The following is a 16,499-nucleotide window of genomic DNA, read 5'->3' on the forward strand; positions in this document are numbered from 1 at the left end:
AGTTAAATAATCAAAACCAATAATAACCCCCCCCTGACAACTTCAGTGATTAAAAATCAAACATTTTGATGAAATATTAAATGCTAATTCTTTCCTGGCACTTGTTGTGCTGCATCAGTTCCCTTGATATCAGCAGTACATCTTCACATTATCTGAAGTAGCTGAAGTGTATTGTCTGCATCATAAATATTACATTTACTGCACAGCCCCAAACCCAAAAGTTCTAAAACATGTGTTTGATTTTCAGTGTTAAATACTTTGAAGTCTACTTTACTGGATTTGCCATAAATACCAAAACCCATCCAGCTAAATGCCATTAAGAGACCCTACACTTGCTCCAAGGATCTGCCAGTCTCATTTCAATAGTGAACACAGTGAGATGGGCTTCACTGATACCCAAAAAGCTAAATGAAAAGCAGAACAAGAGAGCAGAAGTGTATTTGGAAAGCATTTTATGGCTTTCATGTTTTGTGCCATTTGAACTTTCAGTCAGTTCAGTTGCATTATTTATTTGATTTTCAGGAAGGTTATGCAGGAGGAAGACATCCATACAACACATCGCCAAGGGCCTGGTTCAGTAAACCTTGCTTCTCCTGCTTCCCTCTCCCCTACCCCCCAAAAATGAGATATTTACACATTTCTAATCACCTTGGGAGAGAGTGCAAATACCTAACAGCACTTGCAGATAGCCAGGGCTCCAGTTGCAGGGTTACAAACAAAATGAGCTGATTCTTTAGCAATGCAGATCTTCAGAAATCACTGATGCCTGGGAAAATCACTCCTCCTGGAGCCCCTTTGGTTTGAAATGAAGATACATCATTTGCAGTGTGGAACTTTCTCATTCAAGAGGTGTCTGAGCCTTGCACTCAGCAGAAAACTGGAAGAGCCTTCCCTGTCCTTCTCGTGCTCACCCCACAGCTAAATCAAGGCTGCTGCTGCTCCAGTCCTGTGTAGGTTGGCATCGTGGTGCCATGGCATTTCATGCTGAGCTTGGCCTACATTTGGTTGCTGGAACAGAAGGATGCTGTGGTTGTATTTAGGTGAAATTACTTCTATAAAAAGTGGTGGCTGCTTTTCAAAGCTAAAGGTTTCCTTTTCAGGACTGCTGTCCTGGGCTGTCCAAGGGGAAGCAGGCAGACCTCAGCTGGCTTCCCCCAGAGCCTGTCACTTCCAGGTGCCACCCCAGCCCAGGGGTGAAAGGCTTTGCACGTTGCCTTACATCCTCCTATAGAGAAGCTGAAGGTTGTCTTCAAAGAACTGTGAGAGTTTCTCTCCCTCCCCTGGCTCCTTGACTTTGCTGCTGGCTCTCTGGAGACCTGGGTGGTTGAATCAACTCTTTGTTCATCTGCCTGAGGTTTCTCAGCTCACCCAACTGAGATGTGCCACTACCTGTGTGGGGACAGCCCGGGAGGCATCACCCGTGGTATCCAGGCTGCTTTCAGATTCATGTGGTGTGGGCTTTTTAGAGAAGGTGTTTCAGAGACCTTGGTGGGGGAGAAGGTCACATCTTCCCAGGACACTCCTTATTTTAGACCAGACACGGAGGAACTATTAAATATTTTTCAGTTATTGTTTGAACTAGAGAAGTTTTTGCAGTTGTGAGGGGATTTGTTCTGCTGTTTCATCATCTCCCAGCTGGTCAGGCAGCTTGCTTTTTTCTTTTCTCCCACCCACCACATTGGTCCATGAGTCTTTAAAATGTGCAGTGTGCAGTTTGAAGTGGGATTTCCAAAGCAATGCAGTGAATGCACATCCAGAGTCTTGTTGAAGGAAAAATATTTGTTGATTTGTTAGAATGTGCCTTATTAAAGGGAACAGCATCTCTAAAAGAGCCACTTGAGAATACAGCAAGGAGTGGGAGAAGCACTGAGAGCCCAGGGATGATTTGGGATTTGCAAAGCTTGGCCCTTGGTCTGGAAGTGATGCTGTGGGACAGATTTTCAGCCTGAAAGCACTTCTGTAGCATGGAAGCTTGACGCTAAATGCTCAATTTTTGCTGAGCTTTTGGAGAAAGAGCCAAGGGAACAGATTCAAAGTCAGATCTTCTTGCTAGTTGCTCTAAAGCAATGGAAGCAGCAGCTTCCAGCTTGGAGTCACCAGTGGCTGCAGAAAAATGTGCTTCAGAAAGGGTAAAGAAATGGTGATTTGTTCTTGGGAATGATAAGTGGGGGTGACACAGGTGGGAGAGATGGCTCAGGGGAATCGTGCTGAGAAATGGGTTCATTCTAAATGACTTTCTGTCCTTCCCACCTCGCTGGTGAGGAGGGAAAGCTGACGAGGAATGATGTCTTTTTGGCAACTCCTCTGTGCTGGGGGGTGTTAGTGCCTTGCTCCAGCCACCTAGGTGGTAACTGGGAGCACTTTGAGGGCATGGACTTGTCCATCACCCAGTTCAGGGGCACTGAACATGGTGACCTCTTGTCAGGGAGGAGCTGGATGATGATGTCCTACCTGGGGCAGGGGTGGTCTCTGAGTCCTGGTTACTGCGTGGTGCAGCATTTCATTGCTCATGCTTGTCCAGTACCTCTTCTGGAGTCCTGGGGGTTATTAAGCTATCATCTCTTCTCTGAATTCACTGGTAACTTTCAAAAGCAGAAACAATTAGCAGGCTCAGTGGGAGAAGAGCTTTCAGGGAGAAGTAATTTAATGTGCTGAAAGGCTGCCGATGCAACATAATCAATGTAGTGTGCTCTATGAACATACCAGGGGTAGTTTTTCAGCAAGCTTCATGTACACTGATTTTTTCAGAGTTCAATAGTCCTCCTAAACTCAAGAAAGCACTAATCTCCTTCAGGGAACAAATGAAACAAGTGTAAAAAAAAAAAAAAAGAAGTAATTTCATTAAGGATAAATGACCCTGTTGTTCCTAGCAAACAGCTCTGGTCACAGAGCATTAGTTTCTTGTGGAGCTTTTGCAGGGTACCTTGGCTTCCCCGGGCAGATCAGGCCCTGAGTCCTCCTGGGATCAGCAAGATCATTCCTTGTCAAAGAGCTCTGTAGATATTTGAAGGTATCACTCAAACCCTGTGTGCCTGACAGGGAAAGCTTGCAGAGGGAGCTGCTTCCCGGTGAGGAACCTGCAGGGTTGCCAAACCTCACTGCACTTTGTTGTTTCTCAGCCAGCCATGCTCTCATCCTCATGCTCAGGGAAAGGTTATCAAATTCAGAATGTTTGCAGGCAACTGCAGCTCTCTGGTGGCAGCTTTGGGGGGCACTGCCTTGTCCCTGGCAGGGCAGCAGAAAGAAACGGGCCGGGAGTGCTCATCGAATCCAGGCTGGTGGAGAAGAGCTTTGTTTCGAATTTCTCTTGCACTCCTGAGGTGCTCCAAGCCCTGGTCGAGTTACCTCAGACCCCCAAGAGAAGTGGGGCCAGCATGAGGCTCCCGCAGGATGACAGCAGAGCAGTGCAAGGCTGCCAGGGAGTTTTGCATCCTCCTCTGGGAACTGTGCTGTCCCCAGTGCCCATCCTGGATCCCTAACCCAAGAGCCACCGAATGAGCTCAACAGCAATACAACATTTCTGGCAAAGCAGGCAAGCAGCCTGCTTGGTTCACAACGCTCAGGAGGAGTTTTCTGGCTGTATTTATAACCTCTGGTGCAGTTTGGTTGAACTGTGGTGCACATTTCATGCATTTCAGGTGCCATTCTAGGTCCTGTCTGGCAGAAGGTTGAAGAAAGCAACAACCAATGTTTGTTTTAGCACAGTGCCTTTGATTCCTGCTTGTTTTTTCACAGCTGGGATTTTAAGGAGTGTCAGCGATTGTCTTCAGCCACGTGAGTCAGTGTGTCTGTTGTGTTTCCAGAAGCTTTAGATTTGAGGAAAAAACTTGAAAGGGTGATCTTGCAGTCTTCCCTGGCTTCTGCAAGTAATCTTGCATATTTCTTTCTCGAGGGACTCTCTGTCCATCTTTATTTTGTGAAAATCTCAGGTGAAACACAAAAATCTACCATTCTTATAGATGGAAACTTACCAAGGTCTGCCTGTGTAACTTATTTCTCATGCCATAAGTGTTGTTTGAGTCGCCAGCTTACAGGAATTACACTCTTGAAGGTGTTAGGACACTCATCCTGCCTGACAGAATCCCTTCTAAGAACCTGTGAAGATCACTTGGTAGATTTTTCCTATGTTTAAGTTTATAAGAATGGAAAGCCCCACATAGAATGTATCTGTGCAACTTTAGTGACAAAAATGCCTATAAATAGCAGCCTGCCTTCTTTAGGGACTGATACAGACTGCTGCTGAGGTAGCTAGGTAGATAAGAATATAGTAAAGTACTGGTATATTTAGCACTTCAGAAGGCAAAAGATGGTGTTCTTACTTCACACCACAAGGGTTCCTGAAGTCTTAACCTCTGCATAATCCCTTGCACTCAGCAGTGATGTTGTGGCACATTTGGGACTTAATTTCAAGCTTCACTGTCAATCAAAATACCAACTGGCAAAGGACTGGTTTGGAAGCCCCTGCCAGGCTTGTCACAGTTCATCCATCTCCTCGGGGTGATGGGAGGGAAGTGGCTGAGAACAGTGGCCAGAGAGACAGGAAAGTTGTGGGTAGCTCTGCTAACCTTTCCCAGGCAGGTTCAAAACACGTTTTCCTTCTGGAGTTTTTTTTTCCTGGTTGTGCAAAACTGTGCAGAGCTTGAGACCTTTCCACTTCAAACTCACCCTCTTTTCCCAAGGCTGTTGAAAAGACTTGGATGTGCTCCTGGTTGGCATGCAAGCCTGGAAAAACTGCAGAGATTATTTGCAAGCGTTATCTTTGGATCAAAACCATCAACTCACTTGGGTAGCATCCCTCACCTCTTCTCTGCCTTTTCCCCCTAGTCTTTTATAAGAACATTTTACTGTTGTTGAGGGTGTTCATCCAGCATTCATACCCACACACAGAGATGTTGTGCTGATGGAGCGATGCCTACTACTGCACCTGAGTTGGTTCTTTAAAGCTAAAATAAATGAAATGGAAGAAGTGAGTTGCAGTTAGTGGCAAGGAACTGTCTTGAAATGGTAGTGCCTTGATGCCTTCCTTCCAAAGATGCTGTTCTTCTAAATGGTGCTGCACTTACTGAAAAGGAAGGTCAGGTACTGTGCTGGTTACCCTTAGAGGATGGGTTGAGTGGCAGGAAGCTGAGTGAAAGCAAATCCCCAGCACAGAGGAACCCTTTAACCACATCTGGGAAGCTGGAGTCTCATTGGGAGCTTGGTATTTTGTCATCTATGAAATCCTTGAGCAATCCTTACACTGAGTATATTCAGGAGCAGTTTGCTGTGCAGCTTTTTGTACTGTGTCACCTCAGGCTGTCCACTTGGTTTGTCACACAAGACCTCTCCTTTTGCTGTCCAACCATCTCCAGGTGACTTTTTCTGTGCCTCCTGCTTTCCTACAAGCACACTGACATTGTAAGGTGTGAGCAGACCTGGCAGACTGACTGGTGTGGGATGCTCTGGTGAGAATAAACAGGGAACAGTTCTTGTCTGGCAGTGGTGCATTAACAAGCAGTAGTTTCACAAAGTGTGATGTGGTGGAGAGGGAAGACAAGGACAGGCAAAGCATGGAGGTGACTCTGGTGCAGTAACCTGTAGGCATCTAGTGAAAACAGCTTCAATTTTAAATGCCAGCTCATTACATCCTTTTCTGCATCATGCTGGGGAAAAGTGACCATTGCAAAGGTTGTAACTCCTTCTCTGGGCTTAGCACCTGCTGGGCTGATCACTGCCTCCCTGGGGGCTGGGGGACAGACAGACTGGGACAGCTCTTGTTTCCAGGAACTGCAGGGTCATTTTCCATCTTAATTTCCAAGCCTCCAGCCACTAGAGGGAGAGAATGTTACATATTTATGGCTTCATATGTGTGTGGGGATGTGCATTCAATAGAGGAATTGCTTTTCTACAGAAAGGCTTTTCAGGCAGGTTAGCTGATTTTAACAGATTAGTTGGTTTTAAATTATTTTACTATTTATTTTAACCCCTTTATTTATTTTACTACAGTTCTAGAACTGCTCTTGAGATTTGACCTCTGTAGACTTTTGTTATGACCTAAAATTGTAAATGTTCTGGAAGATGTTAGAGAATCCTTGTCCATGTTTGACACCCTTTATTTGCTGTCAGCTCTCTCTGCTGTGAAATGGCTTCCACATGGGGAAACCTTTGGCTCCTCCTGGCCCTGCCTGTCTCCTCCTGTCACTGCACACCTTGCTGCACTGCTGTGGGGTGATGTACAGTGTGGCAGGGCAGAAATGAAAGGCATGGGAGAACAAAACCCTTTCCTATTGCTTTCTTCCTGGCAAGCCAGAGACTCTTGGAGCCTGTGGCTTGTTTCCTCTGCACCAGTAAAACCAGCCCAGGAGCAGTCTCGTTTCATTTGGAATTAAACCATTGAGTTAGTAATTATTGTAGGCAGATGAGTTTTAACAATTTCAAAGGACACCAGCAAGGAGCTGTTGGTTTAGGGAAGAGAACACAGGCAGTGTCAGAAAGTGGATTTTGTGCACTTCTGACAATGCAATCAGATTGCAGCTTTCCTTTGCAGATAGAGCTCAGTGGGGAGGACCCCCAAACCAGCTGAGTCAGTGACAGTTTGATGAGGGACTTGGAGGGGTCCTGAAAAGTAGCCTGGAATGAGAGCAGCATGGTCAGTGAGTTTGAAGAGCTGCAACCTTCAGTCTGCAATGCTGTTTATCAGGTGAATTTAAATCCTTCTGTGGATGCTGGGTGGGGGAGAGAGAGCCTCTCTGCCTTTCTTTTGTCTCCAGTGGGTGACTCGGGGCAGTTTTCCCTCAGAAGGGAAACCTGAGGATGCTTCAGCAGCCTGAAGTATTAAAGGAGAGCATTTCTCTGGGTCATTTGCCTGACTCTGGAACCAGTAGTTCCAGTTAATAGGAGGACTTAGCAAAGAGGTTTCCCTACACCAATGGGAGCTGCAGATGATGCTCCAGCACAAGAACTTCTCCTGGTGAGGCTGGGGCTGGTCCCAGTTGCTCCTTTCCCTGCCTGTTTCCCTTGTCCAGCTGTGCCCTGGCTGCTGCAGCTGCTGGCAGGCAGGAGAAGGCAGGGAGGGGAGTGTGGAGGATGGCACCAGAAACCCTGGGACTGGGTTTCTGTCCCCAGTCTGCAAGGGAACATCCCTCCAGGCCAAGAGGGAGGAGAATGGGTATATGGCTTTGCCCAGTCCTTTCTTGTCTTAAAACGCATGACCTGGGGGAACATCTCTTGTTTTCTCTGTAGATTTTTTTGTGAATAGTAATATTAAGTTCTAGTTTTCCTTAAAAAATCTGTATCTTTTTTGGCTGCAGGTCTCCCTCTAAGAACACAAATGAATTTATATATGAGCACTGTGCTACTTGTAAAGCCCTTTGATTTTCAAATTTAGTTTTATTCCTTTTTTAAATCTCCATAGGATTTTCCCTAAATAAGCAGAACTAGGGCAGTGCTGGTAACAGATGGACATAAAGAGACTTTTAACAGGCTTGGGGATCTGAACGGAGGTGCTGTCCTCATCACCCTAAGAGTTTAATTTGACTGCAGGTTATTAATTTTCTCCTCTAAAGCAGAGGTCCTAGCAACTGAGCGTGTTCCTTGGCAACAGACTGCCATGGTTTAATAAAGACAGGTGTGGGAGTTTTAAAAATGGCACCCTTGGAAAAAGTTGAAAGATATTAGAAAATCAAATGGGCTGAGGCGTGAGTTGTCTTGTCAGTCAGAGGGGGGTGAGGAGGAAAAAGGAATAGTAAACAAAAGGCAAAGGGTGGAGGCAGCTTGGCAAAGGAGCAGTTCTGGAAGGGAGGCAGGTTGGGATGGGAGCTGGGAAGGAAAGGGAGGTGGGGTGGGAAGGGGGGAGGTAGGGAGCGTGGTTTGTTGCCTTCCTGGGGACCAGGCTGTAAATTGTCCTGCAGGACAGTGTGGAGAGGGGTGGGAGGAATCTCCCTCTGGCTGGGAGGTGCTGTGAACTGAAGGGTTTATTCCAAAAAACAGTTGCTTTTTAAAAACAGGGTTTCATGAAAGTTCCAGTTTGTTTTCATCCTTTCAAAAACTGAAACTGTTGTTTTGTTACAAAAGCCAAAACAAAAATCCCTTTGGGGAGAGTCTGTGGGCAGCCTGGCTGTGGCTCGTCCCATCCTTTGTGACAGGGTTGAGCTGTGTGTGAGCCACACCTCTGCCTGGACTGGTGTCTGTCTGCTCTGTGACTGCTAAATATAAATACACCCAATAATTAATACTGTGAAATATGCATTATTAAACTAGAAATAACTCTAGTTTGTGCCAGCATACAGTGTAGGTACACACACTGAGGAAGTGGTTTGGGGCAGAGATGGACAAGTGTGGGCTCCTCGGTCTGTCCCTGTCAGGGCTTTGAAGTGTAACCTTGGGCAAGTCAGGGGAAGCCCTTTTACCCCTGGTTTGCAGCTGGAAGGGGAGATGATGATCTTTTTTCCTTTCAGTGATAAACAGCTGAATCCCGATCGCTTACATCAGAGCAAATGATTCTTACACACTTGCTCAAGTCCTGTAATTTATGACTAAAACTGTCTTTGTGTCAGAGTTAGTTCAGGAGAACGCTCGTATCTGGAGCCTCTGAATATGTCATCTCCTATTAAAGAACAAACTCTCTTGTAATGTACCATAAATAATAACAATACTTTGCAGGAGCCCGAAGCACTGCATTATTGCTGTGCTAATCTGAGAGGCACTGGGCCATTAGGAAAGTATTCCACAGGGTTTGGGTTTTTTTCCTGAAGGAAGGTACGTATTTCATAGCTGTGTAGCGTGGCTGATTGATTTATAAAGCCAGGCTGGATAATTCCTAGTAGAGGTTAGACAAATTCCCCTCCTTTCTCATTAATTAACCTGTAGGATTTGATGCCTTTTCTTTGCAGTTCAATAGAGATAATGGCTGCTAGAACATATTTGTGCCCTCTAATAAGGAATGAAGAACATCTGCCTTCTGCAGCCATGAAATAACCATTGTGTGACAGGGCTGGCTGCAGGGCTCAGCTGGGCTCCCACCTGAACGAGGTGGATTCAGGACTGGAATTCGGATGGGGGGATAATTTTTTTTGCTGGGGGCTATTCTCCAAGGCCTCCAGTGAATGGTGTAGCTGAAGAGGAGGGAGAGAGTGGGTGAAAAGCAAAGGAAGGGAAATCCCCTTGTGAAGACAGCAGCAGGGTAGGGAGAGAAGCATCTTGGAAAGCATCCACATCCAGAGTGGTGTATGGCAGTATTCTTAGAGTGGGATTAAAGAAAAAAGGCCTTGGAGATCTAAAGGAGATTTCAGTGGTGATGTGGTAATATAATATAGTGAAGAGAAAAGATGAGAGGGAGGTGAAATCTTGCAACACTTCTGTACTTCCTTTCCTGCTCTTCAGGTTGCAAGAAAATGAACTGGGCTCCCAGTGTAGGGTTTGGGATCTGCTTGGAGCTGGGGATCTGTGCCCCAAAGCTGCCTCGTGGTGCTGCAGTGTGCCAGTAAATAACAGAGGAAGAGCAGGGGGGGTGTCTGCAGAGATTGGATCAGACAGCAGGTTGCAGTGGGAATGTTGTTTTCAGTCTCATGTGTGTCACTTACATGAGTCCAAATGTATTGGCTGAGGTACAAGAATGGAGATTGGTGTTTGCTTTTCCAGCAGTGTGATGTGATAGCCAATGTCCTGCTGCTCCTACCCCTCTGGAGTCCTGGAGTTGCTCTTCAGCTGCAGGGAGTTGGGAGAAAAAAGTTGCACACAGAAAAGGGGCATTAATCTCATAATTACAGCCCTGATACCAATCACAACTGCTACTACACAGCAATTTCCAGGAAAACCTTGTCCTTTCCTAGACAAAGTGTCTGTATTATCCCAAAAGTTGGTTGATCCAGACCAAAAGTGTGGTAAAAGGAATCGTACAGGCAACGGGGATCCAGAAGCATCTCTCTGAGGCTGAGATGCCTCAGCTGGTTTTGGGCCTTATTCTGTAGGGAAAGAGTCTGTGACAGGTAAAATGTGACCAGACCACAGCTCTGCTAAGGATGAATGCAACTTAGCAATATCAGTGAGAAACATGAGAGAACTTAGAGGGGATTTAGTCTGGAACAATCCCCAGACAAACCAAGGAGCAGCTCTGCTCTGCTAAGCAAAATCTCTTCCCCCCATCCACGGGGGGGCAGAGCAGCCCAGACATGGGTCCCTCTGCTGCAAGGAAGGTCCTTCCCTTCCTTGGGGGGTGCCTCCAGTGGAGAAGCTCATGGGTGGCTCTTCCTCTTGAATCCTCTGCTATGGCAGGGCTTGGGTTTGGGTCCCTGCCTGCTGGCTGCCTGCAGGGTGCTGTGCACAGAGCAGAGCAGCAGAGGTGCAGTTTTCTGGCAGGGAAACACCCCTGGGTTTTTTCTGAGATCACCTGTGCCAGAGAGATTCAGTGCCCCACTGATCTGGGCAAGATTGGATTTGTGTGCAGACTGATCCTGTGTCAGGGCTTTTTGGCTCCTTCCTGGCCCTTGTTGCCTTTTGTCACCTTTGCAGGAAGCAAGAATTAACCTGGCAACCTTTGGTTCACTTCTCAGCTTAGTGTAACCAAGGGATGGGAGGTGAAACAGTGGAAAATTAGCCTCACTGACAGGCCTGATCAACAGCTGACAGAGGGAGGAGAGAAGCCTTAAAAAAATGGTCCTCAAAAAAATGGTCCTTCTCCTCCTCCAGATCCACTTTACCAATTAGAACAACATGATGGGATCTGCCAGACAACCTCTACCTCCATTTGCACTTCCAAGGTTAAGATCAGTGTCACTGTGACTGAAGTTAGTGGAGTTACTGGGGTGATGCAGTGGGTGTTTTAAAGATGATCTTGTGCTTAGGAAAGTCTTGTATTGATTGTGTGTGAGAGAGGCAGTAGTGCAGATCTGGTACTTAGGATTTCCTTGAAGTAAAAGCATTTATCCTTCAGTTATAGATGACCTGATCATTGCTTTTTGATGCAGTATTCTGAAGGAAACAATGGCCATGCATTCAGAATGTTTTGTTGGTCTGTCAGTTCTTCTGTCCCAGCTCTCCTCAACCCCAACAGCTTTTGAATCAGTTGGTGAAGCTGCAGTGGCTCTGTCTGACCTCCCAAACTGATGGGGAACCTCTGAGGCGCAGCTGCCACGTCCAGGAGATTGGGCTCTCCCTGGTGGGAAGGTGGGGAGCAGACCATTCCAGAATGGTTTTCAGAGATGGGATTTTCAGGCCAGAGTCCTCCTTTGGATGTAAATAACCTACCATGGATTTCTGTCACTTAGCAAACTGAGGCAGAATTCCAGAGTTTGGATGCCTGTAAGCATTTGCCTTCTGACTCTTCTGCCAACCATCTCTGGGAATAATGATGGCTGTCAGTGCCTGTATAAAAGGAGATGGAATATGGCTTGATGTAACTAGAGCAGGCTGCGTGGGGCCCAAGCAGTGCAAATATGCTGGGCAGCATCCCTTCACTCTCTCCTGTACTTTTGTTCTGTCCTATTTAAATAAATAAGTGGAGACACCCCAGCTCTGCTCCCTCGTGCATCCTGCTGAATGGCGCAGGACCAGCAGAAAGTGGCAGTCACGAGGAGCTGTGTGCTGTTTCCTGACTCAAAATCTCCAGCTGCACAAAAAAAAAAAAAAAAAAAAGTAGGCTTCTCTGGAGGTCAGGAGCAGGAGATTCAAATGCCCTTCTGCCCTTGAAGCAGGAATGCATGGGAAAAAAGCCCTGCCCATTCAAACACATCCCTAAATCCTCTGTAAATGTTCCAGGAGCCTGTAGCATCTCTCTGGGTTTCGTAGTCTATCCGGTACCTGGACCCAGTGTGTGGATATCCTGCATATCCCACCTTGTCTCCATGGTTTGTACCAGCCCTCTCTTGCCTTTTGAAGCGAGTTGTAGGCTTCACCCTCTGCCAAAGGAGCTGTCAGTGGGGTACCTGGGCTGGGTTCAGGTGTGCGTCAGCCCCTCTGCCCGCCTGCCCCTTCCTGCGGGCGCTCGGCTCCAGCGGGATGGCGGAGAGCTGCGGTGGCAGCAGCACAGCAGCCTTCCCAACAGCCTCTTGAACAGTCTTGGCCAACTCCTTTCCATCTCTACGGCCTCTGGGTACAATGGGAAGAAGCATGTCGACATACGTGGCCCAGCTGGAGGAGCCGAGAGGATTCCATCCCGTTTCCAGTTGGCTGTGCACATCCCATATGCTATCGCTGCCTCTCCTCACCAGCGCCAGGCAGGCTGAGCTCATCTACCCCGGCATGGTGGGTGGCCCTATCGATGGTGAATGCTTCAGGAGTGTCTTGTCTTATCTGTTTTAACTGCTCAGGGGGCTGTTTTTTCTTTACTCTGACCAGAAAGTCAGAAAAAAAGCAAGGGGAATGGGTGGGGGATTAGCAACCTTTAGAAGGGAGCAGAGCGCGGGTGCTGAGGGGAGGATAACCTCGGGCAGGGGCAGCACTTTTCTGGGGCTGAGTGGTTTTGGTTTGGTGGGAAAGGGACTTATCCTGCATGCAGAGAGCAGAGCCAGAACTTGCTGCCCTTCAAACGTCAGCAAAATCCCCAGCCCCTTGCTGAGCGTGGAGGCGTGTGATGGCTCTGCAGGTCTGGGAGTCCCAGAGCCCCAGGGGCAGGGGTGACCGGAGGGCACAGGTGCCAAGCACCTATGGGGACCTTCCCGAAGTCCTCGTAGGTCCCCCCTCCTTCCCCTCTCCTCCCTTCCTGCAGAGTTTCAAAGCATGGCAAGGAAAAAAAAAAAAAAAAGAAAAAAAAAAAAAAAAAAAAAGAGATCCCCCTCCCCTCAAGTCCCTGGGTCTGTGACTGAAATAAATAACTACAACCCCAGGTAGTGAGCAGGCTGCTAATAACCTGCTCTTGACAGGCACGGGATTGCCGGGCTGAGGGATGTCTGACTGAAAGCTCCAGGCTAGGGTGGGGGTGGGGGTGGGGGGGCTTCTTTTTTTTTTTTCCTGCCAGCTCTCGCCAGGCAGTGGGGATTTTTTTTTTTTTCCCCTCCCTGATAATAAGGACATCATCAGAAGCAAGATGCAGTGGCTAAGGGATGGAACAGGAATGGTGAGTTCAGGTAGCTATGTCTTTCTCTTTTCCTCTTATTGCAGTACTTGGACGGGGAAATAAGCCTCCGTCCTATCTCCTGACTCCTCCTTTACTCCCTGTCCTTGAAACCATTGATCACTCTGTAGCCATTTTATGGACTCTGCATTCCCAAACTGCTGAGCAAAAAGAAGAAATTGAAAGAAAGGAAGGGGAGGGTGTGCATGCGGAGGGCAGGGGGGGGTTCGCTAAGGTGAACGGGTGGGTTTTGGGGGAAAGCAAAGGATTTTCCAGGCGTTCGGCTGGCTTTGGGGGCAGGGGGGTAGGAGCTGGGGGGAGCGGAGCGGCGGAGCGGGGCTGGCGGCAGCGGAACCGCCAGCGGGACCTGTCAGGTCCGCCCTGCCCTGGGTGATGAGTTGCGGTGCGGGGGGAGCTTGAATTTGCTGCTGAGCCCGAGCCTCCCTGCCTTGGCTTGCATCAGACTGTGAAACACTCCTCTGAAGTGCAGAGGCTTCAGAAAAGCGGCTTGAATAGTGACAGCTCTGCTTAACAGTGATAATAATACTAAAAAAACCCAATACTGCTAAATTGCAGATGTGCTCACTGTGCCTGGAGTGCAGGTCTGAGGGGCTGTGTCTGCCAGGAGGGAGAGAGGGGAAGTTCCCCCAGCTCAGCAAGGGTCTCTGGTTCTCGTTCAGAAACTTCCCCGTGTAGAGATGTGGTTGTTATTGAGATCCTCCTCCTCCCCCCCCCTTCCCTCCCTCGGCTTTTCCCTCCTCGTACATCTTCGCTTCGCACCGGCATTTCCCTCTGCGCTGGGCTGGGTTTTGCAGGGGCTTTTGTTTTGCCCTTCCCTCGGCATTTTTTTCCCGTGCTGCGGGGGAGTCTCGGGGCATCCCTCGGGGCTGGTCCCCTGGCAGGGACCCTCTCCGGGTGGCTGGCGTCACCTGGCTCAGCCCCTGCCTCTCGGCTCCGGCAGGAACACCCGGGAGATGCTGCTGGCAGCGGGGAGGATTTTGGAGCCAGCGCAGGAATCGCTGCCCGTCCTCTCCCGATGCTCAGCAGCCAGCTCGGTGCCGGCCGGAGCAGCTCTCTCCTCGCATCCTCTTCCTCCTCCATCCCTTCCCAGATACTTCTACAAAGAGGAGCTGGATGGCTGATGGTTCTGCAAGTCTGGAGCTGGTGTTTGGAGCGGGGCACGGGGGTGCAGGCAGCAGCCTGCGGCAGATAGCAGATTTGTTTTGGGATCCTGTCTGAGGCTTGTCTGCCGCCCAGCACCACTTGGGCGGTTTTGCTGCCTCCACCCACCCTCTGAGCATCCAGGTTTTCTCTTCCTCCCCGCACCACACCAGCCCAGCACTTTTCCCCTCTCCACCGGTGTCTAAGCAACACAAATCGTCTTTCACCCGTTTGTCCGTTTCTGTTGTCAGAGATTACTACGCGGAAAGAAAAGTGGTGATGGGAAGCTGGATGTGGCTCTTTCATCCTTGTTCCTTTCCTCCCGGGTGACTGCTGAGCTCTGCTGGGGAGGGGATGTGGTGCAGGGCAAGCGGCTTTTCTAACTGACATAGCACAAGACTTGACATTTTCTTGCTATCTTATCTTTCCAGCTATCTCTCTTGCTGCTGGCAATAAGGGAGACTTTGTTGTTGTGTTCTGATTAGGCCAATCTTTGCCTTCTCTTAGAGAGAAATTAATAGGCGTTGCCGAATAGCCAATAATAGAGAATATTTGTGTGTGTGTGTGTGTGTTTGAAAGTGTAACTCCAGTGACTGAGTTTGAAGTGGGGTCTACCCAGCAAATTCCCAATATTGCTCCTTCTAAAAAGGGAAAAATGAAAGAGAGGGCTGGGACTTGTGCATTTCATCCAGCAGTTCACCAGCCTCAGCAGGGTTTAGAGATACTCCGTACACCTCTAGATCATCTGACAGGAAGGTAGAAAAACAATTAAAAAACAGCAAAGCAAAACTGAACCAAGTAAGTTAAATCCAGCAGAGCTTGGCAGTCACTTGGGAGCAAGGAGCCTGGTTCCCTGGGGACCTCTGTGCTCCAGGGTGTTTGGTGATGCTCTGCTGATGCTCTGTACAAATTCAGCTCTGTTTTTGCAAGACAAGGTGTATGGGCCCAGAGGTGCTGGCCAAATACCAGTGCAGAGAGTGATGTTCCACCCTGTGCAGATTTTGCCTGCTGTGCTGTCGGGTGACTTTAATTTTTATCACTTCAGAGGTTGGATTGTGTTGGTGTACCCTGCTAAACAGATGAGTAGTTCCACAGCAGAAGTAGCTGTGTTTTGGCAAGTTGGTGTGAGCGTTGTCATCTCAGACAACTGGCTCAGATGTGCTACAGACAAATAAAACAGCTCAGTTTCCTTTGAAGTGAGGGCTGGCTGATGCATTCCCAGGCATTAAGCTGCTGCCATTCAGTGAAGAGCCTCAGCCTTTCATCTGCTGCAACACTGGGCCAGTTTTCATGAGCACTGACCTCCATCAGGCCATTTCAGTCTTTTTTATCTTTACTCCAGCACTATTTTCTGTGTACCTACTAAAGAGCAGCAATAGAAATTTATTTTGGATAGCATCCCATGACTTTGTTCTGCTCAGGCACATTGGTCTAAACCTGGGTTTTAGACTGGTAGCTCACAAGTCCTGCACTTGTCATTTACTGAAAGGTCTGTTTTCTGTGCTTGGGTTCAAGATTCAGCCCCACTCCCTGTCAGGGTCAGTCAGCACTAAGGGGCACATCACTCATATTTCACAGGTGATAAAACCTTTTGTTCTCAAGGCAGGTAGCTCTTTATTTCTAAGTCAGCCCCTTAAACCTTAAAATCTTAAGCTGTTTGGGCTGCTTTTTCTGTTCTTTTTTTCTCCTTTGCATGTGCTGCTTTCTGTTTTTTAAACAATTAATCTTTTGCCAATGATGCTAGCATCCCATGAGGGTATTTTACATGCTTCATTGGTGCTAAGCTGCTAAACTCTGCTAGTATCTGTTTCTAACCCAGAAAGAGGAAACTAATTGTCATTGGTAGTGATGGGGATAAAGCCACCCCTCTGCTGGTGGGTGATGGGGTTGGGCATTCTTCAGAAATTATTGACCCAGCGTGCTAATCAAATGAGCTGCTTTAAATCATGCCATAGCACAGCCTTTCTGGAAGAGTTTGTGTTTTTTTTTTTTTGTTTTTTTTTTTTGTCTGACAAGGGCAGATTTTTTCCCAAGCCTTTGAATGGATCAGAGGAAAGACAAACATGCATTGTCATCTGTATTTCCTCTCCTGGGATCTAATTCTGGGCTTCACCTTGTGCCTGTGGAGTCCGAGTGGGTGCAGCCATCCACTCCAGTAGATACAAAGTCCTGGTGTGTGGTTGTTTGCTTTTTTTTTTTTTTTTTTACAGACATTTATAGCCATCTTTTACATGGCATGCTGCTCACATATTTCAAATTTGTTGATGTTTTATATTGCTGTCATAAACAAAAAGCACTGTAAATCATCACA

The 16,499-nt window shown here is 47.8% G+C and overlaps 1 protein-coding gene across 4 annotated transcripts in view; it reads left to right on the plus strand.

The window, feature by feature from the left end:
• Nucleotides 1-16,499, plus strand: part of ARHGEF9 (Cdc42 guanine nucleotide exchange factor 9) — a 171,893-nt gene that overhangs the window by 54,497 nt on the left and 100,897 nt on the right. The window contains exon 1 of one of the 4 annotated variants that reach the window (XM_030449340.1): nt 12,925-13,040. The exons of 2 other annotated variants lie outside the window; for them this stretch is intronic. Coding sequence is in view for 1 of the 2 variants with exons in the window: in XM_008500077.2 (XP_008498299.2) it covers nt 13,001-13,030 (30 nt within the window). In the remaining variant the exon portion in view is untranslated. Of the gene's footprint in view, nt 1-12,924; nt 13,041-16,499 lie in introns of those variants that run through there. One more of the 4 variants, XM_008500077.2, reaches the window with a different exon arrangement.

This window comes from Calypte anna, chromosome 4 (assembly GCF_003957555.1).
Source record: "Calypte anna isolate BGI_N300 chromosome 4, bCalAnn1_v1.p, whole genome shotgun sequence".
NCBI classification, from domain to species: Eukaryota; Metazoa; Chordata; class Aves; order Apodiformes; family Trochilidae; genus Calypte; species Calypte anna.